The sequence below is a fragment of the Staurois parvus genome, unplaced genomic scaffold (assembly GCF_062004578.1).
Source record: "Staurois parvus isolate SC_StPar_1 unplaced genomic scaffold, SC_StPar_1.0 ptg000525l, whole genome shotgun sequence".
NCBI lineage: Eukaryota > Metazoa > Chordata > Amphibia > Anura > Ranidae > Staurois > Staurois parvus.
In genome coordinates, this window is record NW_028318321.1 from 739,324 (window position 1) to 767,167 (window position 27,844).

The 27,844-nt window shown below is 44.0% G+C and overlaps 3 protein-coding genes across 5 annotated transcripts in view; 2 read left to right on the forward strand and 1 right to left on the reverse strand.

Moving 5' to 3' along the window:
* Positions 1 to 8,243, forward strand: part of TAF5 (TATA-box binding protein associated factor 5) — a 24,559-nt gene extending 16,316 nt beyond the window's left edge. Inside the window, exons 10-11 of the mRNA XM_089690246.1 lie at positions 2,925 to 3,102; positions 4,294 to 8,243. Coding sequence (XP_089546372.1) covers positions 2,925 to 3,102; positions 4,294 to 4,511 — 396 coding nt within the window. The 3' untranslated portion in view covers positions 4,512 to 8,243. The remainder of the gene's footprint in view (positions 1 to 2,924; positions 3,103 to 4,293) is intronic.
* Positions 8,100 to 16,388, reverse strand: ATP5MK (ATP synthase membrane subunit k). Of its 2 annotated transcripts, none has more exons than XM_089690247.1 (4): positions 16,227 to 16,388; positions 14,059 to 14,152; positions 13,887 to 13,978; positions 8,100 to 8,314 (listed from the first exon to the last, which is right to left on the reverse strand). In XM_089690247.1, exons 2-3 carry the CDS (start codon positions 14,140 to 14,142, stop codon positions 13,889 to 13,891), a joined length of 174 nt encoding a protein of 57 aa, XP_089546373.1. In that variant the 5' UTR covers positions 14,143 to 14,152; positions 16,227 to 16,388; the 3' UTR covers positions 8,100 to 8,314; positions 13,887 to 13,888. The 2 variants fall into 2 exon arrangements, with proteins under 2 accessions (XP_089546373.1, XP_089546374.1); XM_089690248.1 differs by having other exon boundaries at positions 16,231 to 16,386.
* Positions 16,389 to 16,452: 64 nt separating this feature from the next.
* The window catches only part of PDCD11 (programmed cell death 11), an 88,331-nt gene continuing 76,939 nt past the window's right edge, over positions 16,453 to 27,844 (forward strand). The window contains exons 1-2 of one of the 2 annotated variants that reach the window (XM_089690249.1): positions 16,453 to 16,580; positions 27,644 to 27,753. In XM_089690249.1, coding sequence (XP_089546375.1) covers positions 27,661 to 27,753 — 93 coding nt within the window. In that variant the 5' untranslated portion in view covers positions 16,453 to 16,580; positions 27,644 to 27,660. The remainder of the gene's footprint in view (positions 16,581 to 27,643; positions 27,754 to 27,844) is intronic. The other variant, XM_089690250.1, reaches the window with a different exon arrangement.

Consider the following 27,844-nt stretch of genomic DNA (forward strand, 5'->3'; position numbering starts at 1 on the left):
CCACTGTGCTTCATTAAGTCCAGGGTCAATGCAGCCATCTACCAGGAGATTTTGGAGCACTTCATGCTTCCTTCCACAGACAAGCTTTATGGGATGCTGACTTCATTTTCCAGCAGGACTTGGCACCTGCCCACACTGCCAAAAGCACCAAAACCTGGTTCAATGATCCTGGGATTACTGTGCTTGATTGGCCAGCAAACTCACCTGACCTGAACCCCATAGAGAATCTATGGGGCATTGCCAAGAGAAAGATGAGACATGAGACTGAACAATGCAGAAGAGCTGAAGGCCGCTATTGAAGCATCCTGGTCTTCCATAACACCTCAGCAGTGCCACAGGCTGATCGCTTCCATGCCACGCCGCATTGAGGCAGTAATTGCTGCAAAAGGGGCCCAAACAAAGTACTGAGTACATATGCATGCTTATACTTTTCAGAGGTCCGATATTGTTCTATGTACAATCCTTGTTTTATTGATTGCATGTAATATTCTAATTTTCTGAGATTGTTGATTGGGGTTTTCATGAGCTGTAAACCATAATCATCACAATTATGACAAATCACGGCTTGAACTATCTTTCTTTGCATGTAATGAGTCTATCTCCTATATTAGTTTCACCTTTTAAGTTGCATTACTGAAATAAATGAACTTTTGCACGATATTCTAATTTTTCGAGTTTCACCTGTACTAGGGCCAATTTAGACAGGATCCAATTAACCTACCAGCATGTCTTTGGAGTGTGGGAGGAAACTGGAGTACCTGGAGGAAACCCACTTGGGCACAGGGAGAACATGCAAACTCCAGGCAGGTGGTACTATGGTTGGGATTTAAACCAATGACCCTTGTAGTGCCAGATGGAAGTACTAAACCTTTAGCCACTATGCTGCCCCACTATATTGCCAGAAGTATTAGGACACCCCTCCAAGTCATTGGATTCAGGTGTTCCAATCATCTCTATGGCCACAGGTGTATAAAATCAAGCATCTAGGCCTGCAGACTGCTTCTACAAAAAATTGTGAAAGAATGGGTCGCTCTCAGGAGATCAGTGAATTGAAGTGTACCGTGATTGCTGCCTGTGCAATAAGTCCATCCATAAAATTTCCTTGCTACTTAATATTCCACAGTCAACTGTTAATGGTATCATAACAAAGTGGAAGCAATTGGGAACAGCAACTCGGCCACGAAGTGGTAGGCCGTATAATGACTGAGTGGGGTCAGCGCATGTTGAAGCGCACAGTGCGCAGAAGTCGCCAGGTTCAATAGCTAGAGCTAAATAGCTAAACATCATGTAGCATGCAGATTAGCACAACCGTGTGAGAGAGTTTCATGGAATGGGTTTCTATGGCCGAGCAGCTGCATCCAAGCCTTACATCACCAAGTGCAATGCAAAGTAAAGCACGCCGCCACTGGACTCTAGAGCAGTGGAGATATGTTCTCTGGAGTGACTATTAATGCTTCTCTGTATGGCAATCCAATCGATGTGTCTGGGTTTGGCGGTTGCCAGGAGAACGGTACTTCCCTGACTGCATTGTGTAAAGTGTGGTGGAGGGGGATTATGGTGTGCGATGTTTTTCAGGGGTTGGACTTGGCCCCTTAGTTCCAGTGAAGGGAACTCTTAAGGCATCAGCATACCAAGACATTTTGGATAACTTCATGCTCTTATCTTTGTGGGAACAGTTTGGGGATGGCCCCTTCCAACATGACTGCATCAGTGCACAAAGCAAGGTCCATAAAGACATGGATGAGCGAGTTTGGGGTGGAGGAACTCTACTGGCCTGCACAGAGTCCTGACCTCAACCGATAGAACACCTTTGGGATGAATTAGAGTGGAGATTGGGAGCCAGGTCTCCTCGTCCGACATCAGTGCTTGACCTCACAAATGTACTTCTGGAAGAATGGTCAGACATTCCCATACACATTCCTAAACCTTGTGGACAGCACTCTTGGAAGAGTTGAAGCTGTTATAGCTGCAAAGGGTGGGCCAACTCAATATTGAACCCTACAGACTAAGACTGGGATGCCATTAAAGTTCATGTAAAGGCAGGCGTCCCAATACTTTTGGCAATATAGTGTGTGTATGTGTGTAATATATAAATATATATGTGTGTGTGTATATATAGATCTGTATAATGATCTATATAATCTATCTCAAGACTGTGGTTGGCATTCTGACACTGGGTGGGAACTACCTGCTACTGGGATCACCAGTGACACTAATAGTGATCAGTGCTAATGACACTGGGCAGGAAGGTGATAACATCTGTGTCGATCAAAAGGTTAACTGAGTGCTGTGTGTGTTTCACATTATGTGCTGTGTTTGTGGTTTTACTACAGAGACATGCTACTTTGTATTTCCCTGCTGTGCAGCAAAATACAAAGCAACATGTTCTTGCTGACTGGAAAGAGACCTGAGTTTACACACAGGTCTCTCTCCTGTCAGCTTTCCCAAATGACCATTGTGTGATGGTATAGATAGAGCCATAGTTATATGTGATTTATTTATTTATTTTTTGCACAGCCCTGCCACAGTACTTCTACTATAGAGCAGTGGGCAAGCAGTTAAATTTGACAGGACTAATCTGTGTACCACATGAGCACATAGCCAGTCTGGAAGCCAGAATTTATGTTGGTTAGTAGGGGATCAAATTTTACTCACTGAAATGCAACTCCATTTATAGAAATTGTGTGGGTTTTTTTTTTTTTTTTTATTTCTTGATTTTTGTTTAATATTCTGTCTCTATCACTTTTAAAATACACCTATGATAAAAATTATAGACCCTTAATTTCTTTTGCACGTGGGAAGACTTACAAAATCTGCAGGGGATAAAATAATTATTTTGACGTGGGTGTATATAGTATAAAATATTAAACTGAGTATTATGCCTTTATTTTCCATAACACTTTTTTTTTTTTTTTCCCCTGCAGGGACCTATTCATGCATTAACATTTACTCCAAATGGAAAGTTTCTGGCTAGTGGAGGCACAGATGGCAGAGTCTTGCTTTGGGATATTGGTCACGGTTTGATGGTTGGAGAATTAAAGGGTCACACTAACACAATCTATGCACTTAAGTTTAGCCGAGATGGAGAAATTTTAGCATCAGGTATGTCTCAGAGTATTTCAATGCAATTGCAATGTGGATTTGTTTAGTACAGAGGCAGCTGTCCCGTGAGATGGAGGAGGTGGCTCATCCAAAATGAAGTCTGATACATTTATAGTTGTGAGTCACTACTGTGTTCAGACAGCTGATGCTGTGGCTGTCTGAATACAATAGCCAAGTAAAGGTGAGGCTTTGGGCTTATTTTGTCAGCCAGGAGGCATTGTTTTAACTTCATGACTGAATGGCTGCAGCTTTACCTTTTAATCTAAAGAATTCATCCATTGCTGATATAATTGAGGAAAAAGGAAGAAAGCCAATGTGTTTCTGGGACCAAACAATCCCCCTTCATAATGCCTGTGCATCTGATTTTTATGGGTTTTAGCAAGAACCTAAGCCTTAAGCTGAGAAGTGTAGGTGCAGACCGGAACAGAGACTACTCATTCCTGTAGCAGTTGATGCAGCTCTGAAAAGGAAGGTCATGAACTGTTTGTATCATCCACAAAGAAACTTTATTGGGGACTGCTCAGAACAGGGTTCTGCCATGCTGTTCTATTGGAGTAGTCTCCAATAAAATTTCTTGTGGATGACATAAACGGTATGCAACCTTCTTCAACTAGCAATGAAGTATTCTTATAACTATAGGTCGGATGGCAAGAGACTAACCCTCTGAAGTCAAGGATCCTCCACCCACCTTTACATTAGTGCACCATCCCTTACTTTGTGCTGCTGCTCCTGGCAAAAAGCTGGGGGTGGAGTTGGGAGCAGAAAGTGCAGGGTGTGGAGGAGGGCTGAAGTCTGCTGAATGCTGAGACCAGGGGAGGCAGAGATGAGAGGGTGTTGTAGCTTTACAGAAGTGCAGTAGTGTAGTTATTTGCTCTGCTGCTGACTACTGAGACAAGGTGGGGCAGAGATGGGGGGTGCTGCAGCTACAGGAGAGGTGTAAGAGTCATATCTAATAGCCTGGCAGGTTTGTTTGGCCCTGCAGGCCTTGTGGTTGACGTGCTATAAAGGATTTGAACTTTTACAATTTGTAAAATTCAGTGAACTTCTGCATAACATTGTAGATGGTTCAGGAGCAGAACTGTTTTAGCATCAACTTTTCTGTAGTGAGTATAGTAAACCATACATAATATTTCATTCTTTGTACATGTAATTGGAGTAAAATTAAAATGTTACTTTTTTTTTCTTCTTTAGGTTCTATGGACAATACTATTTGTTTATGGGATGCAATAAAAGCCTTTGAAGATTTGGAAACTGATGACTTCACAAGTGCTACAGGACATATAAATTTCATGGAAAATTCTCAAGAACTTCTCCTTGGCTCCTACATGACAAAATCTACTTCTGTTATTCATCTTCATTTCACACGACGAAACCTTCTTCTGGCTGCTGGAGCTTATAGCCCACAATGAACAATTGCACTTTCTAGCTGATGCAAAAAAAAAAAAAAAAAAAATCTTCCGTCTGACTCTTGACTGTCCAACCCAGGGCTGAGACTATGTTATGCAATGTTACCAAATGGGATTTTGATGTCAATTTTATTGCAAGACACTTGCATTCTCCACACTGCCTTGCTTCAGTCTTTGACTGACGAGGAATTGTATACAAATGCAAAGCTGGTGCTGTGTGCATTTGATAGTTATAGTTTAAGCACTAAGTGCTTGTATTTATGTAACTAACAGTTAATGCTTCAGCATTTGTCCATGAAATTTCAGAAGATTTATAGAGATGAATATTGTAGTAGTGTCAAGGTTAGAACTCAGTTGGGATGTTCTCTTCCATTCTAGCAGTGCTGATGAATGGAATCTGGTGATGAAACTAATAGATTTCATGTTTAATGTTTGTTTGGGCTAAGCTGGTCTATGCCAACTATTTATGGTACTAATGTGCACTTGTTAGGCATACTGTATGTAGCCTTAGCTATACAAAATATATAGCAGTGGGACAAAGTGTTTCTATACCATTCCTAGCGGAAGTGTTATAATTGTTCATAGAATATAGTTTCCCATGAATGGAGGAGTAATACTCTGGTGCTGGAAAGTCCCCATCCTACTTCTGGAACACAGTGCTGTATATGGTATGTCCAGCAAGTGCACCTGTTAGTGAAGTACATAAATGGCCCAAATGTGCTATTGTAATAGACATTAAAGGTGGAGTTAAGCTTTACATAATCAGAGCAGTACAAGATAAAAAGGTGCAGGATTGAGGCTGTTTTGCATGTGGTCTGTTTGAGATTTTTTTTTTTTTGGTCCGGCTTTGCACTCATCAACTATGGGGAACAATTGCCAGAGGTGGGAATAGGCACAGTTCAGACCCCTTTTTCACTGGGGATAGAAACAGCCTTTGTTCTAGCTTATCATCTGGTTATAGCTTTAAGTACTTATGAGCATCTCTAATACCTAGGTTCTTATAAAGACCAGTGGAAAAGGGCCTATAATTGACTAGGTAGTTTTGAGAGCTTTCAAGTTTGTTCCCATACAAGCTGATGCTGGCTTTTTCCTTTTTAAAATGTACCTTTTTAGAGCTTAAAGGATAAGTTCCCCTTTAGGAGCATGTTACACCCATGTGTAGGGTGCAACTTGTGAAGCTGCCAGCACTCCCTTCTCTGTGACAGTAGGTGAGGGATCTTCTCTCTGCACTTGTCAAAGTGTGGTGCTTCTCCTACAGCTTCCTGTGACTTAAGCTACAACTACTCGATGCTACTGGGGCAGATGGACTTGGGTTTGTGTGTGATGCTCATAATTCATTTGTTCTTCCTCTAGCTTTGTAACAGCCTGAATGGGGATATGGGCACAAAACTAGTGGAAGACTGCAGAAGCCTGATATTGCACCTGTGATCTGCTGATTGTACCCACAAGCTTGAGTAAGGGGGGGGGATTGAATGTGCAACTTTTTAAAGGTGAACTTTGCCTTTAAATGATACTGAAGTGTAGGTGCCTACATTAAACCTACAATCCATTTGTACCGGATCCTAATATTCCCTAAGACTTAGAGCTTTTATTTCTGGCTGGGATCTAGTTCTAAAGCCCTAAATTTGATTTTCACTGGTGGTGAATCAATTACTGTTTAACCACTTACCCTCCAGAGGATTTACCCCCCCGGGCCATTTTTTGTGATATGGTGCTGCATTACTTTAACATTGCGCAGCCATGATAATCCTCTGCGGTTTTTTTTTTTTTTAAATATATATATATTTGACTTTTTCCTATAAAACATCCAATAAAAATTTAAAAAAAATAAAATTGTCAAATTTAGGCCAAAATGTATTCTGCTAAATGTGTTTGCAGAAAAAAATAAAAATCCCAATATATGTAAAAAATTGCATTTACAGCTGGCAGTATATATATATAGGATTTTTTATTTTATACTAGTAATAGCGGTGGGAAGGGGTTAACTGTATTTCACTATGGAGACATGCTGCTTTGTATTTTTCCTGCTGTGCAAAGCAGCATGTCCTTGCTGGCAGGAGAGAGCGCTGTGGCATTTATACAGGTATTTTCTCTGTCAACACGGTGATAGCCAGGGAATCTCTGTCTGGGGCTCAGTGAGATATATATATATACACATACACACACGTGACTTTGCGCAGCTCTGTAGCAGTACTTCTACTAGAGGGCGGTGGGCAAGTGCTTAAACATGCTGCTGGAAGATTCACCCACAATTAGTTTTTGGTAAATGCCAGAGTTGCAGCTTTATAAGATTTTTCTAAGCCATGCTCACACTAATGCTGTAGGAAATGCCACCACCTGTGCAAGTTTCCCTTGTGATCTGCTGTGGGTGTCAATACAAAGTTAACACCACCCCCAAACAGTGGATTTGTCTGTGCCGGATTGCATAGTGCAAAGCGACCATGCAATCCAGCTGGGGTAGGACTCCAAAAAAGGTGCTTGTATGGCTGTGGTGTGATTAGTCCATTCAAAAGGAATTTGTCCACTTGGCCTGGAATGCAGTATGGTTCCTGCACAATTAACATGCAGTTCATAGTGTGAACCGTTGTTAAATGTGTTACCTTTTGTTGTAAAGGCCAATGGCTTTTAACCATGGCCACTAAATGGCAGGACTTGAAAGGTCAAAGCTCTGTCTAGCCTAGATGATATACTCATTTGAAAATGAATGCAGGTACTCTATCACAAGGTGTATGCTCAGTTTTGTAGTACGGTTAGTGGGAACCCTTAAGGCATTAACAGGTTCATTGTAAAAGCTGCCAGCACCTTGCTCTACAGTGGTGTAGAAAGGTTTCAGGATGAAACCAGAGCTTTGCACCATTACCTTGTACAGGTCCCCTCAGTGGGGATTTTTACCAGTCAACATTTAAATGTGAATTAGACTGCTCAGGAATTCATATTTTTCATCTGTTGCATGTTCTAATTATCTTAAAGTACAGCTACCTATTTTTATTGTGGTGTGTGTCCAAACACTTCATTCAGCCTTGTGTGAATTTTGTACTTTCATATCCCATTGTGTATCTAGAACATAATTTCCACTCCCATAGCCCAGTTTGTTTATAGCATTGCAAAGCCCAGTGCAAGGAGCAACCATGAGTTTTAAAACTTGTAGCACAAAATTGCCTAAAAGGATAAGTGCACTTATACTGCTTGCCCTAACCCATAGCTGCATACTTTTCTCCATCAGGTGGCCTTCCATGTTTGTTTACATCATAGCCATCTCCCTTTTGTCTCTGATTACAGCCTGTAAATGTCTATGGCACTGTAATGCGCAGGCGCAGCCAGAGCAGAGACTTGTGGGGCTGGATGGATTTAAACAAATACCATAGACTGCATTTGTGGAGGAGGTGCACTTATCCTTTAATACTTACAGCAGATTAACAAAGTTTAGCCTCTATTGGTCATGGTGTGCTATTCACCATTTTGCGCTTTCCACCATGTTCAGAAATGAAGCCAGTTTTGTCCTACCTCGAAGTGGAAGTATAGCTTGAGCTGGTTCATAAGAATGCTGGAGCAATAAACAGATGTTAGCCTTCTACAGAAGACACACAGAAATTCTTCTGAAACGTAATGTTTATTTAATCATATACCTCCAACAAACTGTTGAACGTAAACAGCACGGCAGGATGTCAATTCCTCCTTTTGTACAGTTTTTTTTTTTTTTACCTTGACATTTTGTAAATAAAGATAACAGATACACATGTACTTTTTTTTTTCCACGTTAAAAATGAATGTTTGAGAAGGGATCAGTCTGACAGTCTTCTTCAAGCCTAGGGGTGACAAAATGGACACAAAGGCACTATTTTCATTAGTGTATACAAGCCCCAAATGATCAGTCAATCCATACAATCAATGTTTTGGTCTGGGCACTGAATGTGATTGTGCCACTCTCTTTGCATCCAAACAGAACTAATTAGCTATTATAGTTTACACATTTCTATTAAAAAAAAAAAAATCAAAGTTACACTTATGGTAACGTCTTTTCCAGTAGTCTCAGGACAGCACCTTGAGCGACCTCGGCTCCTCCACCCTAAACAAAAAGCCTATCACTCCCCTCCGACCTCTGTTCCTGGAAACGCACCTCTGGTCACCTGGGTGAGACATAATGAGACAACAGAACATACTGTAAGACATCTCATATACAATTCTGCCACAAAGGGTGGGTAACCGGTGCAGTCCTGAAAGACTACTGGAAAAGACGTTACCGTAAGTGTAACTTTGGTTTTCCCCCTTCGTCTTTCAGGACAGTACCTTGAGAGGATGAACGAGTACTTACCCCTCAGGCGGGCTCACTGCCTGCAGTACCTTACGTCCGAAGGCCTGCTCCGAGACCAAGTCAAGTCTGTAATGCTTCACAAACGTCCCATAACTGGACCAGGTTGCTGCCTTATAAAACTGTTCCGGGGAGGCTCCTGCCAGTTCAGCTTGAGTTGCTGCCACGGCCCGTGTGGAATGAGCCCCGATTCCTTCCGGGACTTCTAGACCCTCGGTTCGGTATGCCTGTTCAATTGCTAGCTTTAACCATCTAGCTACTGTGCACCTGGAGGCTTTTTTCCCTTTTCTCACCCCCGCAAAAGAAATAAAAAATGACTCTGTGCTTCGAAATTCCTTAGTCCTATCTAGGTAAAGGAGCACACACCTTCTTACATCTAAGAAATTAAATTTCTCTTGACTTTCCCCTACTGGATTAGGGAAAAATGAGGGCAAAACTATAGCCTGTTCCCTCTGAAATTTTTGGGCCACCTTCGGAACAAAGGATGGGTCCGTCCAGAACACCACCCTATCCAGAAAAATTTGCAAGTAAGGCGCCCTGACCGACAGGGCTTCCAGTTCACACACCCTCCTTGCTGTGGTGACCGCCACCAAAAAAAAAACATTTTAAGCGTGAGAGCTCTTAGGGAGCAGGATCCCAGGGGTTCAAATGGTGGTGCCATCAATACCTTGAGTACCTTTGTCAAATCCCAAATTGGGAATGGTCTATTCCCGGGAGGTCTCTGTCTTGTCAGAGCTCTAAAGAACCTGATTACCAATCCCTCCTTAGCTAAAAGGGTTTCCAGAAACACACTAAGGGCCGAAATTTGGCTCGTGTGCTGATCGCAAGCCCTTTATCGACCCCCGCCTGCAGGAATTCCAGCACCGACACTAGGCTATGGGTATCCACTGAGGCCCTGCAGCACCGTTCTTTAAAGCGACTCCAAACCTTCCTGTAAATGGCTTGGGTTTCTGTTTTCCTGCTAGCTAGGAGCATAGCCACCAGACTGGCTGAGAGCCCCTTCGCTAACAGGAGTTGCTGCTCAGAAACCAAGCCATCAGTTTCAGCCTCTCCACCCTGGGACATAGGACCAGGCCCTGCGACAGTAAGTCCTTCCGCGGAGGTAATACCCAGGGTGGCCGCATGGCTAAGGCCCTCAATGTTGCAAACCATGCCCGCCGGGGCCAATACGGAGCTATCAGGATGAGAGAAGTTCTCTCCAACCTGAACTTCCTCAACACCACTGACAGTAATGTGACCGGGGGGATGGGGGGGGGGAAGGCGTAGCACAGAGGAAAATCCCACCTCTGTCCAAACGCATCTACTGCCCACACCCCGTCCCACCGGTTTAAGGAAGAAAATCTCGGGACCTTGTTCTGACCTGACACGAAGAGGTCTATGTCTGGGGATCCCCACTTCTTTACAATGGCCTGGTAAACCTCTCCATTTAGGACCCATTCCGACTCTCAGTTGTCTGCTCAGAAAATCGGCTGCCCGATTCAATTCCCTTTAGGTGGACGGCTGATAAGGAGGCAAGATTTCTTTCTGCCCAAGACAGAAGCACTGCTGCCAGGGTCCAGAGAGACTTGCTTCTCTCCCCCCCCATTCCCTGGCAAGGACTAAGGGCCTGACTCTCCCAGGACTGCCCCCCCCCCCCACACCCTCTGACCAGAAGAGGGCCGGGGAATACCCCAGGAGCCAGGGGCCCACAGGTAGGGGAGGACTCCACTGAGTTACCTTACCTGGGTCTGGCTGGTGCAGGCCTCGCCTGGTCCCAGTGCCTCTGCGCCTGACATGGACAGGAGGGTGGTCTCCAGTCTCCGCGGTGTGCCTGTCCCCAGGCTCTGTCCTGCAATGCACCGCCATTGCCGCCAGCCCCGGTGTATAGGGCCGCAGTCAGAAGTCGTGACACGACTTCTGACTGCGGCCCTATACACCGGGGCTGGCGGCAATGGCCACCGGAATTGCCGTCATCCGGCCCGGCGTGCTCCTCAGTCAGCCTGCATGGGAAGGAGCGAGACTCCTCCCCGATCCTCTCCAGATCCCACCGAGGCTGCCCCGGCACCCGCAACTCACTGGAGGGGGCCGGGGGCGGCCGACAGGTCAGTGTCCTACCCTGTCACACAGGGCTCACCACAGGGATCCTAGGGAGGATCGCAGCCAGCTCTCCGGCCTTCACTCCCTGCTGCACTGAGTCCTCCTCGGACCCAACATCCAAGGCTAAGGCCCTGCTGTCCCGACAGCACCTGAGAGGCTTCCTCGAGATGTCTCCCCACCGGAGGAAACACCAAAACTGAGGTCGGAGGGGAGAGATAGGCTGTTTAGGGTAGAGGTGTTTCCTCAGGTGGGGAGGAGCAGAGGTCTCAATGTGCTGTCCTGAAAGTACATTGAGAACTCATACTACATGTATTTAACTTTTTTTCCCCCTTCGTCTATGTCCTGCGTGCTTTTACTGATATAACAGCAGGACACACTCACAAACCAGTAAAAAAAGCTGCTCAAACATCCTTGAGTTCAGGGGGGAGGGAGAAGAAAAAAAAAAAAGACCAATTTTCCCCCTTTGAAGGGTCACTGGAGAAAAAGAGGTTGTAAACCTATGACATGAAATATGAACAAAGCATTTCCCCCCCCAATGATGATATGGAGCATCAATTGTCATTTCTGTATGTTGCCTTGTTCCTCTATCAGCAGGAATCACTTATGACAAATCTTCCTGACACCAAGAGGAAAAACGTGATGGGAGGAAACTCCAGCACACAGCTCAGTTCTGGTGCTGTGTGAAGGGGGGGGGGGGTGTGAGTCCCTGCAGAGTGTAATAGCTTCCCACTTTCTAGAAGCTCAGACAAACTAAATTTCTGCAGGTTGAATGAATGTAGAGAAGACAAGACTGCAGTTAAATAGGTACAACTTGTAAAAGGAGGAGGATTTGTTTCATTGCAGGATATATGTAGAGCCCTGTACACAAATCAGATGTTACATTAGATACCAGCCAACATTGAGCCTATGTGTACGGGTTCTTATTTGATGGAAGCTGGTGTCTCAGCCAGCTCCATTCAAATGAGCTTGCTGGAAAACCAGCAGCTGGTCAACATCTGATCTGCGTTCTCAGCCAATAGCGATCTCTCCGTCAGAATAAAATAGCTCAGTGAGGATGTCGCTGTATGAAAGTTGTGTTAATACAGCAAGTTCCTCAGTTTGTTTTTTGTTCAGCCCAGCTGTGTGTACCAGGCTTTTAGGGTTTACATTCACTTTAAAGTTGGATCAGGCAGTTAAGAGTTCTAACCATAGGTCAAAGCAAAGCTTTGTATGATCTCTAGTTATATATTCAATAAAACCTTTAATCTAGCTGTATATTTCCATTAACTGCTCCCCACCCATCTACTGCACATAAACAGCCAGGTGGAAGCTTTCCTGTTCTGAGTGGACATTCCTTTATGTCCCGTCAGAACTCAGGGCTGCACAGTGACGCAGTCCTCTGATGGCTGTGTCCCTTGGACACGTCACAAATCGGGACACAGGTGCTGTCATTGGCCCACACGATCGCTGTGTCCAATCACAGCCATCACTCAGTGTAAACAGACATGTGTCTCTGTCAGTTCTTCCTGCTGAGCTCAGTGCAGGGGGAAAGAGGGGGATGCTGCAGCCTGTGACTGCTGTCTAGCTGAGGATTTTGGCGTTCAGCTATACAGAGATCACACAGATTTCAGCCATCTCCACACAGTACACCAAGCACCATCTGTCCAGTTCAAGTGTCCCATCAACATCTGTACAAAATATGTTTCAGTGTACTAATTAGTCCCATCAACACTTACTGTACCTGTGCACAAAAAAATATGCAATAGTGTTCCACTGGAACATCAGTCAGTGTTGGCCGGTGGACGAGCAACATCAGTCACAGTGTACAAGTGCAAAAAAAAAAAAAAAAATCTGTCAGTGTACCAGTGTCCCACCAATAAATTAAAAAGAAAAAAAAAAAATTAAAGTACCCCCGTGCAAAAGTGAATGCACACGTTTGACCCGTACACCTACGTAATCCGTGATCGCAAAACACGTGAGGCAATGCCGCAAAACGTCGAAGAAAAAGCAGTAATTCTAGCACCAGACTTCCTCTAACTCTATAAGCCTTTACAGGCTACCAGTTTAAAGCATCGCCTATGGAGATTTTTTAAATGCTGAAGTCTGGCGCCATTTCACAAGCATGTTTAATTTTAAACTGACATGCTTGGTATCCATTTACTTGGTGCAACACCATAATTTACCAAAAACTCCTCTCCTGTCCCCTCCTTCCACATACTGCCCCCCCCCCCCCCACAAAGAGGACCTGTCACTCATATGCTATCACATAGGGGACTATTGGTCCCCTATGTGATAGCAATAAAAATCAGAAGTCACACACACAAAATTGGAGCCTTCCCATCTCCACATACACAGACATTTTGGTCTCGGTTCGGTTTTCGGCCACATGCATTCTGAATTTTCGGCACCAGAATTTTCATTTCGGTGCACCACTAGTATATATTCTTAGAGCAAATCTATGCAGTACCCATGTAAGGATAGAGGGAAACCTCCCCAATAGGGGTGTACAGACAGAAGAAAAAAAGCAATACTTGTGGAGCATAATACAAATTAAAAGGGAGGGGGAGGCAAGATTACATGATCTGTCAAAGTCACAAGGCTGGCTTTCCTCCAATCACAGAGCCCAATTGATTAGCAGAGAGAACTCCATGTGCTACCACTGACTCCATACCACAGCTCTTCCTTTAAGATGTAGGGGCTGCCATTACTCCCACTGATACCATATAGAACAGACTTCATGCAAAAGCATAGGTGGTCAATAGTGCAGACAATCCTATCATATTTGATGAATTTGCTGTGCTCCCTCTATGCAATTGTGCAACAGAGAAATATTTAAAACTATTATTTGCACAAAATATCTGCATGTATTGGAACTCAAGTATAAAACAAGGACTCCCAGCTATTTTTCTGTATTGACAAGCTGCAATTGACAGTATACCTTTCAGTCCCTTGCATGTAGAAGGCTAAAAGGAAATCAAGACCAATCCACAATACATTCCAACCAAGACACTTGCCTTTAATTCTCTTTTACTGCCTTTTGCTTCTTTGGTTTAAATTTAAAGAAAAGGATGATTGCAGCTATTGTTCCATATGTGGCTAGCACATACTGCAAGAAAAATAAAATATTAGATGAGATGGATACATGAGATTCTGTGTTTGTCATTGATTTTTTTATTTTCTACTTACATTCCTTCTGCCAATTAAAGTGTATGAATTGAAGTATTTCTGTATGCCAGTGAACTGGTGGTTTCCAGTATCGTGTCCTGCCATGTTCTACGCCCTAAAAAGATAGTAAAATGGTTCACCAAACAAATGTATGCAAATTGAGGTTTAAAGACCAAGTTCATCCTTTTGGGGGGAGAGGAAACAAAACAAAAAAAAAAAAAAAAAAAATAGTAAATACACATAATTTTGCAGGAAAAAAAAAACGTGCATTTATTATTTTTTCCCGTAGGAGCCTGCAAAGCATTGCATCATTGAATCAGGGGTGCAATGTCAGGCTTCTGCAGACCTCCGATATGCCCTGAGTGTTTACAAACTGCAGGGCTTATGGATGAATTACAAGACTGCTCATCAGCAACCCTGCAGTTCACTGACAACTACAAGGCATCAGACACAATGGCTAATGGAACTTGTAGCTCTCCCATTCACAAATCCCTGTGAAAGAATGACATGGCTGTGTGGGCAGAGCCTTGCACTGCAGCACTATTTTTAAATTATGACAGCAGGTGCAGGGAAAAGATCCCCCGCCTGCTGTCACAGGGAAAGGGGGGGAATATTGGGGTGGGTCTGTAGCATGTTACACCAGAATTGTGGGTGCAGCATGCTCTAAAATAAGTTTCCTTTAGGTTTCAGGACTCAAACACAAACCTTGCGTTCACACAGTAGGGAGCAGCGCATCTGACTAGGGGTGGATGGAAGCTATTGTCAAAAAAAGGGCAAAGGATGCTGGGAACTGCTATCTACGGATATTAAAAAAAAAAAAAAAACACAAACAAACACACTGTTTAGCAGTGACAAGATCCTTTTCTGGAACATTTAAAACTGGGCATAGTCCACCGCAGAGGTAAATTGGTCACCTTGTCTAGCAGAGGTGAAACGCTTATTTACCTGATCCCCAGCAGATGGCATTCTCCCACCCCCACATTCCAGTAATGGACTGTCCCTTCCAATGCAGGGCTATGGACCCTACATTGGTTTTGATGACATCAGGACCCTAAACAACTGAAGCACGAGGGAGAAGACACTGCAGGGGCTGATCCTTCATTTACATTTGCCTACATCTGTATCCATTCAGATCAGCTTTATTTAAGCAGTGCAAGGCAAATCTGAATGAATATCACCTGTGACTGAACTGATGACTCCTGTGTGAAAGGACCCATAGGCCCTGTTCACAATCGTATGATCTTGCTGCGCTAAAACACAACAAAAATGGTCCCTTTACATCATGGTTCGGTGTTTTAAAAACTCCTGCATCTTTGGTGCCCCGTTTCCAAAAAAAAAAAAATGCATCTTCTGTTTTAGTCAATGGAAGCGCACCAAAAGTGCATTGAGTCAGATGTCAATATTTTCTCAGGTGACGAGATAAAATCCACGCAAAAAGCATTGTGTAAAATTTCATTCCAACGTGTTTCTGAACGATACATGTTGCATTTTTAGGACCACCAGTGTGAATGGATTGTTAGGCCTTGTTCACATGGACTGTTATAATCTGTGCCCCATGGAGGGCTGCGTCATACCAACACAGGGTGTACAGGTATTACATACATCCCCACTGCTGTCTATGGGGATGCAGCTGCTGCATGGAGTCTGGACACAGTCGCTGTTCCCAATAGGACATTCATGTGGGCGCACAGCCCCGAACATACCTGCACCCACATCACAATGGGAGCAGCGGTTGTGAAGCTGCTCCATCCCAATTGGCAGCAATGGGCCTGCCTGCACAGGGAAGCATGGAACATCTCTGTATCCTTGGGCCAAGGGCACAGATGAACTCGCTCCATGTGAATGAGGCCTTACAAATAGGAGTAGCAGCAGACTGATGGGGTCATCCCTCTGCACTCTCCTCCTGCTCATGTTGGACGCTGACAGCTCTGATCTCTCCAGGGATCGCGGGAATATTACAGACATCAGAACTGAAGGTTCAGATTACATGAAAAGCCTGCCTGGAGGTCAGCATGGGGCAATGCTGGGAAGGACCTAGGCCGGGAAGGCTCGCTTAGTGAAGGGGGAATCCCAGCCTGCTGGAGGAACACAAACCATCCATGAATGGCCAGCTCTAAGCCTACAGAGCATAGTCACCCCACACATCCACGCTCGCTATCATTCCCAGCCCCGTCCAGCCGGCTACTCACTTGCCTGCCCGTTCACCAATGTGATCCGTGCCCTTCACCAACTGCTACTGCGCCCGCTGACTCCGGCCTCCGGCTTTCAAGAGTTCGCAGCCTCTCATTGGCTGCCTTAGCTGCCTGTCATACCGTTCTAAATTATTATTGGCTGAAACTCTATCCTCAGTATCCAAGCTTGGGAAGGTCATTCGAGAGACTCATCCTCGTCACAGGAAGTTCCTGTACGTAGGGCCTCTCATAGTTGTACTTCCGGGTGAAGTGCCAGAGTGCCACACGTGGGTATGATCGGTGGTCTGTATCTGTGAGGAAAGTGCACAGTGACTGGAGTGATCGCGGTGTTCTTCATCTCAGGCACCCGGGGTGAGTACTGTGTGGAAGAGCTGCCATCATTAGCTCTCCTTAAGAAGTGTATGGTAGACTGGTGCCCAGCACGATGGGCTTGTGACACAGTGATCTGTTCCTTTCCATAACAGCCAGTCTCTGTGTGCAGAGTTCGATTTGTATTTATTGAGTCAGCAGATGAACAAGACTTGACTAGGTATGCTTTAGTCCACACTGCAACTGGAAAAGTAATGGCAGAACGGTTTTAACATTGGTATCCCATTTGGGGAGATTTCCCTTCACTTCTTGTCCCAAAACAGGAAGTGAAGAAATCCCTCTATTGTGAGAAAATCCCTGGTTGTCACCAAAACTTATTCTAAACTAGCTAAACGTTGTTTTTATTCTGGTGACATCCTCAAATGGACGATTTTGTCACTCAGGGTGATGGCTGTGCACAGGACAAAAAGAGAGGATGAATCTCCCTAACACAAGCAGCAAGGAAAACAAGACGGGTGCTAATCCCTCTCCACCCTATCCATAACTAAAAGAAAAGTTTTGCCTTTAGTTATACTATGAACACCACTTTTTTTTTTTTTTTTGTAAATGAAGTTCGGTATTTGAATGAATCACATGTTCTGCTGCCTCCTCCTCTTCCTGTGTGCAGCCTTTTCTTTTCCCAAGTTCTACAATCTCCACAGACTCCTGTTTGAAGGTGTCTCCTTTCCCTCACAGGGACCTATAAAGACACCCTTGTGCAGGCTTCTGGCATTAGGAATACATCAGTGCATAAACAGGCAGCCTGAGATCTTCCCATACAGTATCCCCACTCGTGCTTCTTCTCTCTGCCAAGATCCATATTCTGCTGAAGTCCAGATCTGAAGCGCTGTAACATTTGTAAAATTCAATGCAATATGGCAGTCTGAAGGCGTTCTGTACACAGTTGGTGTCCAGAATTTACCCAGAAATGTAATTTCCTGTTTGTTTGTTTCACTGAGTTTTCCAGAAGGCTGCACAAGTCAGATTTTAGGCATCCCATGAAAACAAAATGTAGTTTTTGGTGAGATTCTCCAAAAGGGTTAATCACTTCTAAAGGGATGCAGACACTGCGACTTTCCTTGTTGGTGCACTGCATGTGCATAAGCTGATGAACTGCTTTGCTAAGAGACCCCAGATCTCTTCATTATGAGTACCTGTCACTGTTTATTGCTGTCACAAGGGATGTTTACATTCCTTGTGACAACAAAGAAAAAGTGGTTAAAATTTTGTTTAAATATAAAAATAAATAATGAAATTAAAAGTGATCGTATACATATATAAACAGTGATCGCACAACCTGTGAGGTATCACCACAAACGTGAGTGGGAGCAGTAATCCTAGCACCAGACCTCCTATGTCACTGTAAACTTTTAAAGCATCACCTATTGATAATTTAAAGTACTGTAGTCTGTCGCCATTCCACAAACCTGTGCAATTTTAAAATGTGACATGTTTGGTATCTATTTACTCAGTACAACATCATCTTATATTTTACCAGAAAATGTGGTATTATATTGTGTTTGTGTTCACTAAAATTCCTTAAAGTGTATTTTTCCCAAAAATTTGCGTTTGAAAAACCGCTGCTCAACTACCATGTAACATATTTGCAACACCCATCTTTTTATTCTCTAGGGCCTTTGCTTAAAAATATATAATGTTTGGGGGATATAAGTAATTTTCTGGCAAAAAAAAAAAAATTTTGCACGTAGGGTAGAAATGTCAGAGTTGTCCTGATAGGCAAGTGGTTAAAGTGTTGCTAAACCCAGGACCCTGCATTCACTATATCTGGTCTCCCACAGTACACAGAACATGGAAATGCAATTATTTTAGTAAATATAAACTGCTAAATACATTTTCTCATCAACAGTTAGAGCAGTCTTGTGACTTCAGCAGAGCTCTGGTTAAAGCTTGTAGGATAAGTTTTATTTCTGCTCTAGGAAGATGCAAAACCCCTGATCCTCTGTCTGCACAGTGCTGATTGGCCCTGTGCTGATCACATGCACTCTCCCAAGAAAGAAAACCTCTCTAGCAATACACACTAAACTAAGCATGTGCATGTGGATACGGGTTCAGTCTGTCTTGTCAGGTGGACATCAGAACAAGTAGTGCAAAGGAATGTAATAAAACTGAATATTTGTTTATTCTTCTCTTTCCTCATTAAGTCTTTGTTCACACTACTGGTACCTGAAGGTCGCAGGACTTGCAGTGCGACTTTGCCAGGCAACTTGAGTACTACTTTGAAGCGACTTTCAGTGAATGCCTGGGTAATCTTCCTGTAATGTCGGATCCAAATCACATCAGTATAGATGAGAATCTACTTCTATTAAAGTATATGGACACAAGTGGTATAGAAGTCACCCTGAAGTAGTACAGGAACCTTTTCTAAAATTGGAGCAACTTCAATAGTGCTAATTAAAACAACTCTCATTGACTAACATGGGATGTCACATGTCATGCGACTTGGGGACTCACAAGTATGAGCCCAAGTCATGGCAGTGTGAACCGAGCCATAAGTGGTTCTTCAGTTGGTTCAGCAAAATTTAAACCTCAGCAGCTACAAATACTGTTGCTGCTGACTTTTAATAAAAGGACACTCGTCTGTCTAGGGATCCAAAGCCCTCCTCACCCAGGCTGGTTCTTCACTGGTCTTCAGGTAACCAGCACCACCATGTCTGGTGTGGGAAGCCAGCTGTAACTGTTTGCAGCTTCACAGCTGGCTTCCCGCTGTGCTTTGTGAATGGTCCCGTAGCTTTCTGAGACCAGTGACTTGTCCCAGAAGGCTGTGGGCAAAGGCAGAGGGGTGAACTTCCAAACCAGGTACCCATTCAATCTGCTATAATATACAGTATAATGTATATTGAATGCAACACTGCATCATAAGATTTGACATATGGTATATGATTAGAAGTGTGTGGAGCACTGGAGGATGTAAGTGGAAGCAGCAAATAAAAAAAAATACACATTAACAGTTTGGCATCATTTGTTGGTAAAAGTATTAGAGATTTTTATTTTTACAGTTTTAAAATTGTTTGGTAAATGGGGCGCATGCGCGGCCAGGGACGATGGCGGCTGCATTCTAGCTGAGCTCCGCTCATCCCCGGCCAGCGCGGACTCACCTGCTACACGTCACTGCTTCCCTACTAATAAGGGTGAGTCCCACCCACTTGGCACCCGGCCCGGCTCCAGGGAGAGACCTGTATGGGGAAGATAGGGCGCTGGAAGCCCCCCTCCCCGCAGCCACCGGATTCGCGGCCCTCGCCGCTCTGGCGGTTCCTGTCCAGGCCGCAATCCCCGGCCTCCAGTATGCCCAGGAACCCAGGGAGAGATCCCGGCCCCCCGGTGGTCACGGAGGGTACTGCACCTTCATGCCTGTCAGCTTCCATGCCTGCCTCTGCCCTGACTCAGCCCCAGATGGAGGACTCTGATCCCCATAATATAACTGGGGATCCCCAGCATATAACTGGGAGGGCAGCAGAATACTCTGCATCGGGAAATCATCCTCCCTCCACCCAGATATCTCAGCAAACCATACCGTCTCCTTCCCTCACACTTTCAGCGCTAGATGACAAGTTGCAAATTTTTCTGCGCAATATTACCGCATCCATATCCGCTGAAATTGGAAAGCTGGCATTAGATCTCAGAGGGGAAATAACTCAGATTGGAGATCGCACGGATAAATTGGAGACTGAGTTTGATGATTTGGTGCAATACGTTCATGTTTTGGAGGAGGATAACGCATATTTGAAGCATTCCATGTCCCAAATGCAACTCCAGCAAGAAGACTTAGAAAACCGGGAACGGCGCCAAAATATCCGTATACGCGGTATGTCCGAATCTATCGCTGATGCGCAATTGCACCGTCACTTTCTGTCCTTCTTTAGCGCAACTGCTCCATTGGTTCCGGAAACGGATTGGCGAATGGACAGGGCTCATCGCTCACTGGGCCCAAAACCTGTCGAAGGCACCAGACCACGCGACGTCATAGTTCGCTTCCACTTTTTTCAGAGCAAAGAAGCCTTATTATCAGCTGCTCGCCACAAATCATCTCTGGAATTTAAAGGTGACAGACTCCAACTCTTCTGCGATTTGTCTCCGACTACCTTGGCCAAGAGACGAGCCCTGAAGCCGCTCACCACACACCTCCAACAACATCATGTCCTTTACCGATGGGGGTTTCCTTTCCGGTTGGTCGTGACTAGGGATGATTCCCAAGTCGTGCTTCGTGATCTTCAAGAGGTGGATTCCTTCTTAAAGCGCCTGGGACTTCCACCTTTGCCTGAAGATGTGTCCCCTCTGCCACCAACTCCGTCTCGTCCATCCGCCACCCCCAACAAGATCTGGACTCCAGTCCGCGGAGGTCGGAAGAGACTCACACGTACCCCACAGCGTCCACGTCACCCTCAGTAGATCAATCCATCTGTATGATGATTCTCTGGGGTGCCCTTCCGATGTGTTTCCGGTGATGATCCTTCCTTCCTGGGTTTTTTTACATAATATTTTTTTCTTTTTGGGTTTCTCTTTTCTGTCCGGCCGAACCATTGTTGGGTGCATTTTCTCACTTCTGTTTTATCTGGCCGGGCATGACGATTTTTCTGATGTCTTGGTTGTCGTGCTGCTCCCGAATTTGTCTAGCCATAGGCCTAGACGACTTGGGCCAATTGGTTGTTCCCGAGTTTATATCCCCATGGATACTTATGTCAATTTCTATGTTTACACTTTTCTGTGTTACTTTATTGTTTTTTGTTTTTTTTTCTATTGCATCGATGGTATTTCATTTCTTTTTTAGGCTAATACATTTGCTTCAATTTTTGTTATTTTATAATGGCTTTGCGGTTTATGTCGTATAATGTCAAGGGCCTCAACTCCATTCAAAAAAGGTGGATGGCTTTGAGGGAATTTCGATCCTCAGGAGCAGACATTATTTTTGTTCAAGAGACCCATTTCAAATCAGCTGGCTCCTTTCGTTTTGCCTCAAGATTTTTTCCCCAAGCCTATTCGGCCTTTGATCCCTCCGGGAAGGCTGGGGTGGCAGTTTTGATTGGGTCGCACTGCTCCCTTCGGATTGTTTCCTCCAGAGTTGACCAAAAAGGTAGTTTCATTATTCTGGAATGTATGCTGGGTAACACTCCCCTTGTTCTGCTGAATTTATACGCCCCCAATACGGGTCAATTGCAATTTCTTTCCCAAACACTCGCCGCTTTAGACTCTTTTTCCACTTCACATGTGATTGTGGGGGGTGATTTTAATTTGATTTTATCCCCCCATAAGGACAGGAAAGTTCTTTTTGAGTCCACACCCTCGAAGCGGCAATGCTCCGCTTCAAAATCCTTAAGTAGACTGATAAGGGAGCATCGTCTCTTCGATGCCTGGCGGATTAAACACCCCACCCATAAACAATTTACTTTCTACTCCACCCCCCCACCGTAGCTTCTCCCGCTTAGATCATTTTTTCATCTCTGCCCCATTGCTTTCACTCTTGGTTTCTTCTGAAATTAACCCCATTACCTGGTCTGACCACGCCTCTCTGACTTTAAACCTTTTCTTTCCTCCCGCTTTACCCAAACCATGTCATTGGCGCCTTAATGAGACATTCCTCTCCACAGATCATCTTAGGGATGAATTGTCTCGGGGACTTGATACCTATTTTACCCTCAATGTTGGCTCCGTAGCCTCTTCCTCTATTTTATGGGAGGCCCATAAGGCGGTATTTCGGGGACTCTGTATTTCTATGGGGTCTCGTTTAAAGAAATCTGCGGCACGTGCTAAGGCCTCTCTTGTACATCAACTATTTTTGGCGGAACGACGGTTGATGGCCAAGCCTTCCATTTCTGGACTCCGGAAGGTAACATTTTTACGTGACCGAATTAAAACCCTCGACTCCAGTAAGGCTGCACAATCCCTGCTGTGGGTTAAACAGAAATTTTATGAATTTTCCAACAAACCCCATCGTATGTTAGTCAATCGACTTAAAGCTCAGTCTCCTTCCACGATGCCTGATCTTTTAATCCAACCAAACGGCAGTCCTACCTATGATCCTCAGGTCATGGCAACCCTTTTTGGCTCCTACTATGAGAAACTGTATAACTGTTTGATCCCAGGCCTCCACCCGCCTCTCACACAGTTATCCTTTGACAATTTTTTTGATTCCTTGTCATTTCCGAGACTATCTCCCTCAGACATTGCCATTCTTAATGCTGACATTACGATAGAGGAATTACTTGATACAATTAAACATCTCCCTTCTCGTAAGGCCCCGGGTCCGGATGGTTTACCCTACACCTATTATAAATCCTTTATTGGTATCCTGGCTCCCCATCTCCTTTCTCTTTACAGAGATCTTTTTAAGGGGGTCACACCCCAGACTGACTTTTCACGAGCCTATATCTCGGTTATCCCTAAACCCGATAAGGATCCCTCTATTGTAGACAACTACCGTCCGATTGCCCTACTTAATTCCGATTACAAGATTTTTACAAAAATTTTAGCCAACCGACTGTCCGGATTTATTTCCAAACTCCTACATAGGGACCAAGTGGGCTTTGTGCCTTCCAGACATGCTGCGGATAACACCAGGAGAACTATTGATCTGGTTGATCTGGTTAATCGATCCTCCACCCCTGCTGTGTTACTGAGCTTGGACGCTCAAAAAGCTTTCGACCGGTTAAGTTGGCCCTACATGTTTATGGTTTTGGAGAAGTTTGGTTTCCGGGGTCCATTTGTAGCAGCCTTGAAGGCCCTTTATTCTTCCCCATTTTCGCAGGTCAGATTAGCATCTTTTCTTTCACTCCCTTTTCAGATGTCAAATAGCACACGTCAGGGTTGTCCACTCTCCCCTCTGCTGTTTATTCTTTGCCTGGAGCCACTGGCCACAGCCATTAGGTCGAATCCGGATATTCGCGGGATACATTCCCATACCCATGAGTACAAATTATCGCTGTTTGCAGACGACATCCTCCTCACACTCACGAGTCCCTATACTTCTTTACCAATTTTGCATCAGATCTTGAAACGATTTGGGGCTATTTCAGGTTACAAAGTTAATACGTCTAAAACTGAGGCACTCCCAATTCACGTCCCACCTGTCACATTATCCTCGCTTCAGGAAGCCTTTCCCTATCGGTGGTGTACCCATTCTTTAAAATATTTAGGTACTAATCTTACTTCCTCTTACCAATCCATATACGAGGCCAATTTCCCTCCACTATTCATAGCAATTTCTCGCTCTCTGAAACGATGGGATGCCTTGCCCATTTCTTTCCTAGGACGCATTAACGTATTAAAAATGACAGTGTTGCCTAAACTTTTGTACCTGTTTGCGACCCTCCCTGTTCCCATTCCTATGTCCAAACTTCACTCTCTTCAGAAATCTTTCCTGCATTTTATTTGGCACAATAGGCGGCACAGGATTGCACGTTCCGTTTTGCTTTCCCCAAGATCTAGGGGGGGCTTGGGGGCCCCGGATATTATAACATATTACTACGCAACTCATCTTCGTTTTCTCATGTCATGGTCTTCCCATCATCCTCCCAACACATGGACTGAGATCGAATCTTTGCAATTGTCCCCAGCTCATCCATGCTCTCTCCTTTGGTCGACCTCAGCAGTGGATGTCTCCTCCTTTCGCCATTTATTTCTGGGACCTATGTACTTTTCTCTGACTGTTTGGCGGAAATGTAGGGCTAAATTTACATTGGCCTCTGATTGCTCCCCACTGACAAATGTCCTCTATAACCCTAATCTCCCAGACAATATGTCCATGTCCCGGATGTCGCATTGGGTTGTAGCTAACCTTTTTCAACTGCGTCACTTGGTACATCCGGTGACTCGTAAGTTACACTCATTCCCAGTCCTCCAGAAAAAAGCCCTCTTACCTCCTCAACACCTATATATTTATCTTCAAATACACCACTTTTTTTCCACTTTATCTCCCTCATTGACTCTGGGGAAACCTACTCCCTTTGAAAGTTTATGTATGCAGGGTCCCCACCATAGGGGTATAATCTCTAATACTTATAAACTTCTTATGGAAGCCCCCTCCTTATCCAATGATACTCACCTTTATATGCGTAGGTGGTCTCAATTCATACAACGTGACATTGATTTATTAACATGGAAGAAAATTTGGGAAAATGCATCTAGATCTTCTGTCTGTGTGGTTTTTAAGGAAAATATTTACAAGATTATGATGTTATGTTATAAAACACCTGAGGTTCTGCATGCTTATAATCCGAGTGCTTCTCCTGATTGCTGGCGCTGTAGTAGAGACCCTGGTTCTCTCTATCATATTTTTTGGACATGCAGCTCCATTACCCCTTTCTGGCAGGATGTTCTTTCCTTGTTGAATTCATTGCTGCATGTCTCTCTCCCACTTGATCCCTTACATTTTTTACTGGGTCTACCATTCCCAGGATTACCTAAATTATCCAGGAAACTCGCTGTCCATGTGCTGACCGCGGCCAGGAGAAGCATTCCTATGTGTTGGTTATCCTCTACTCCTCCTTCAATGTCAATTTTGTACAAACTCTTTGCTGATGTAAGACAGATGGAATATTTGACTGCACTACATAGTTGTTCGTTTGCTGTATTTGAGATGATTTGGATCCCATGGGATACTTTCACCTCTTCTATGCCGGTCCACGTTGCAAGGCCCTGATATCCTTTACATTGATATTTATGACTCCGGTGATCCTGACACTATTTAATTTTGCCATCGATGTATCTTTCTGTTATGTTTATTTTCACTTCTTAACCTTTTGAAATATACTGTTTTTGTATTTCATGAAAACCAATAAAAATTGTTAATACAAAAAAAAAAAATTGTTTGGTAATAACAGGGTCACTTTACAGTAGTTTTAAACTCTTCAAAGTTTTTTTTTTTTTTTTCTTTAAGCAAATGTGTTCTTATTAGCCAGGGACACCTTCCCAAATACATTTAGTTCATTTATGTGCCAATCACGTGTATGTTTGCAACTTCCTGTTAGGAGAGCACCTTCAGTGTAAGAGCTCATCAGGGACAGCAGCTGTCCGTCTATTGGTTTTGAGAAGGTGGAAGCAGGGGAATGGCTTGCCGTTTCTAAGCTTAAGGGCCGCATGCGCATATGGATGTTGACTGCTCCCACCCAGGAGTGCTCACGCTCAGGTGGCTCCTTGGGACCCTGTAGGGTAAAGAAGCCACCCTGCAAAGAAAAAGGTTTGCTAGGCCTGAGTTGACATTTTGAATGCAAAAAACAGGAGAAATGCAATACATTAGGAAGAAACATCAACTGTATGTCTCAACCTCAGCTGTAGGAATTGCCTACAACAAAAAGAAAAAAAAAAAGTTAGTTTTATTGTCACTTTAAGCAGTGGACACACTGTCCCATGTATATGGCATGCTGATATTTTGTTGTGATGTTAAAGTGGAATTATGCTTACTTTCAATCCAGCAATGCACTGTTTCGGAACTCCCTGCTGGCTGTTTGACCCCTTCAGGCAGCTGACCTCAGGGTCTCAATTACTGGCCACTGTCATTGGCCGGGTCAAGATGACCTCACTCCTGTGTATGTGCTGGAGTTCGGTCAGCTTCGGTATTGCTGAATTTGTGCTGTAAGTTGCATGTATGTGGCTCACTTTATATGGACAAACAGGTAGGTAAGTAACTTAAGTGCAGAAGAGACAAAGCATGTCTCTTCTGCATTGAAAATCCTGCCTGTCCGTCCATTTTCATTCCCACTTTAAAATATTTGTGTCTGAAGTTGAAAATGAACAGCCCAATATTTGCAAGAAATGCAGACAAATTTATCTTGGCAGTCTTTTTATTTAGGAATGGTTTCCTGCAGTCAAGAAGCACTTATGAGCATAAGGCCCCTTTCTGGTACAATAATTTTTATTGTTGCACGCAAAAATGACATGACAACTAATCACCCAGGCAGGGGGTACATACAGTGGGGAAAATAATTATTTGATCCCCTTTTAGATCTTGTAAGTTTGCCCACTTGCACAGAAATGAGGGGTCTGTAATTTTTATCATAGTTGTATTTTAAATGATAGAGACAGGATATCGGCCAATAATCTGGAAAAAACACATTATACAAAGGTTATAAATTGAGTTGCAGTTCAGTGAGTAAAATAAGTATTTGATCCCCTACCAGCCAACAATGATTTTGGCTCCCACAGACTGGATATATACTCATGTGGTAACAGATTAGTCCTGTCAGTTTAAGAAGGTGCTCCTAAAGACAACTTGTTATGTGTATAAAAGACACCTGTTCACAGAATCTCTTTCCCCTATTTAAACCTCACCATCATGGGCAAATGACCAAAGAGCTATCAAAGGACATCAGGGACAAGATTGTAGACCCGCACAAGGTTGAAATGAGCTACAAGACCATAAGGAAGAAGCTTGGTGAGAAGGAGACAACTTGTTTGGTTGATCTTCTGTCTCTATTATTTAAATTACCGTACACTTATGATAAAAATTATAGACCCTTCATTCCTTTGTAAGTGGGCAAAATTACCAAATCTGCAGGGGATCAAATAAGCATTTTCCCCACAGTAACTGAGACCAGAGCATAAAGACATGAGTCGTATCTAGTGCAACTAAACTTTTTGCAATACAATATATCAACTGGGCAACCTTACAGTAGGGGCCGTAGGTCCAAATAAGTTGTCTACATAAGGCCCCTGTCATACGAGTGGTCTGATCGGATCCGTCTCCAAGGGCCCTACATTCTCCTTTATGGAGCAGAGGATGTAAATAGACTTGTATTTCTTTACACCCCTCTGCCTCCACTCAGACCAGACAAAAACAGACTGAAGGGGATCTGTTCCCTCTGTGTGGGTGGATCGGATTGGAGGGCAGTCGGGTGTATGTAGACAACCAGTCTGTTTACATCCGACTGTCCATAGAGCAGAGTGGGCTGTGTCCTCTCTGCATAAGTGGAGCGGACACGGACCTGTCATCCGCTCAGCAGGAAATTAGTGGACAGATCCCCTGCTGAGTAAAACCGATTCGGCCCATGTGAAAGGGGCCTAAATAGAACTTATTGTGTCACTCAATAATAATTGTTTTCTTGTTATTCACAAAGATACAAAAACAAAGGAAATGGAGGAGTGTTTTCCCCGTGGGGGGACCCTGAAGAAGTCTGAGGAAACAGCCACTAAAAAGAGGCCGAGAGAGGATGACAACCTTTTTTCTGTAAGTCCCTAATGTGTGCCTAAAATTGAAAAAAAAAATCTTTGAAACATTATTTTTTGGAGATAAAACTGTTCTATTTTATTTGACCTGT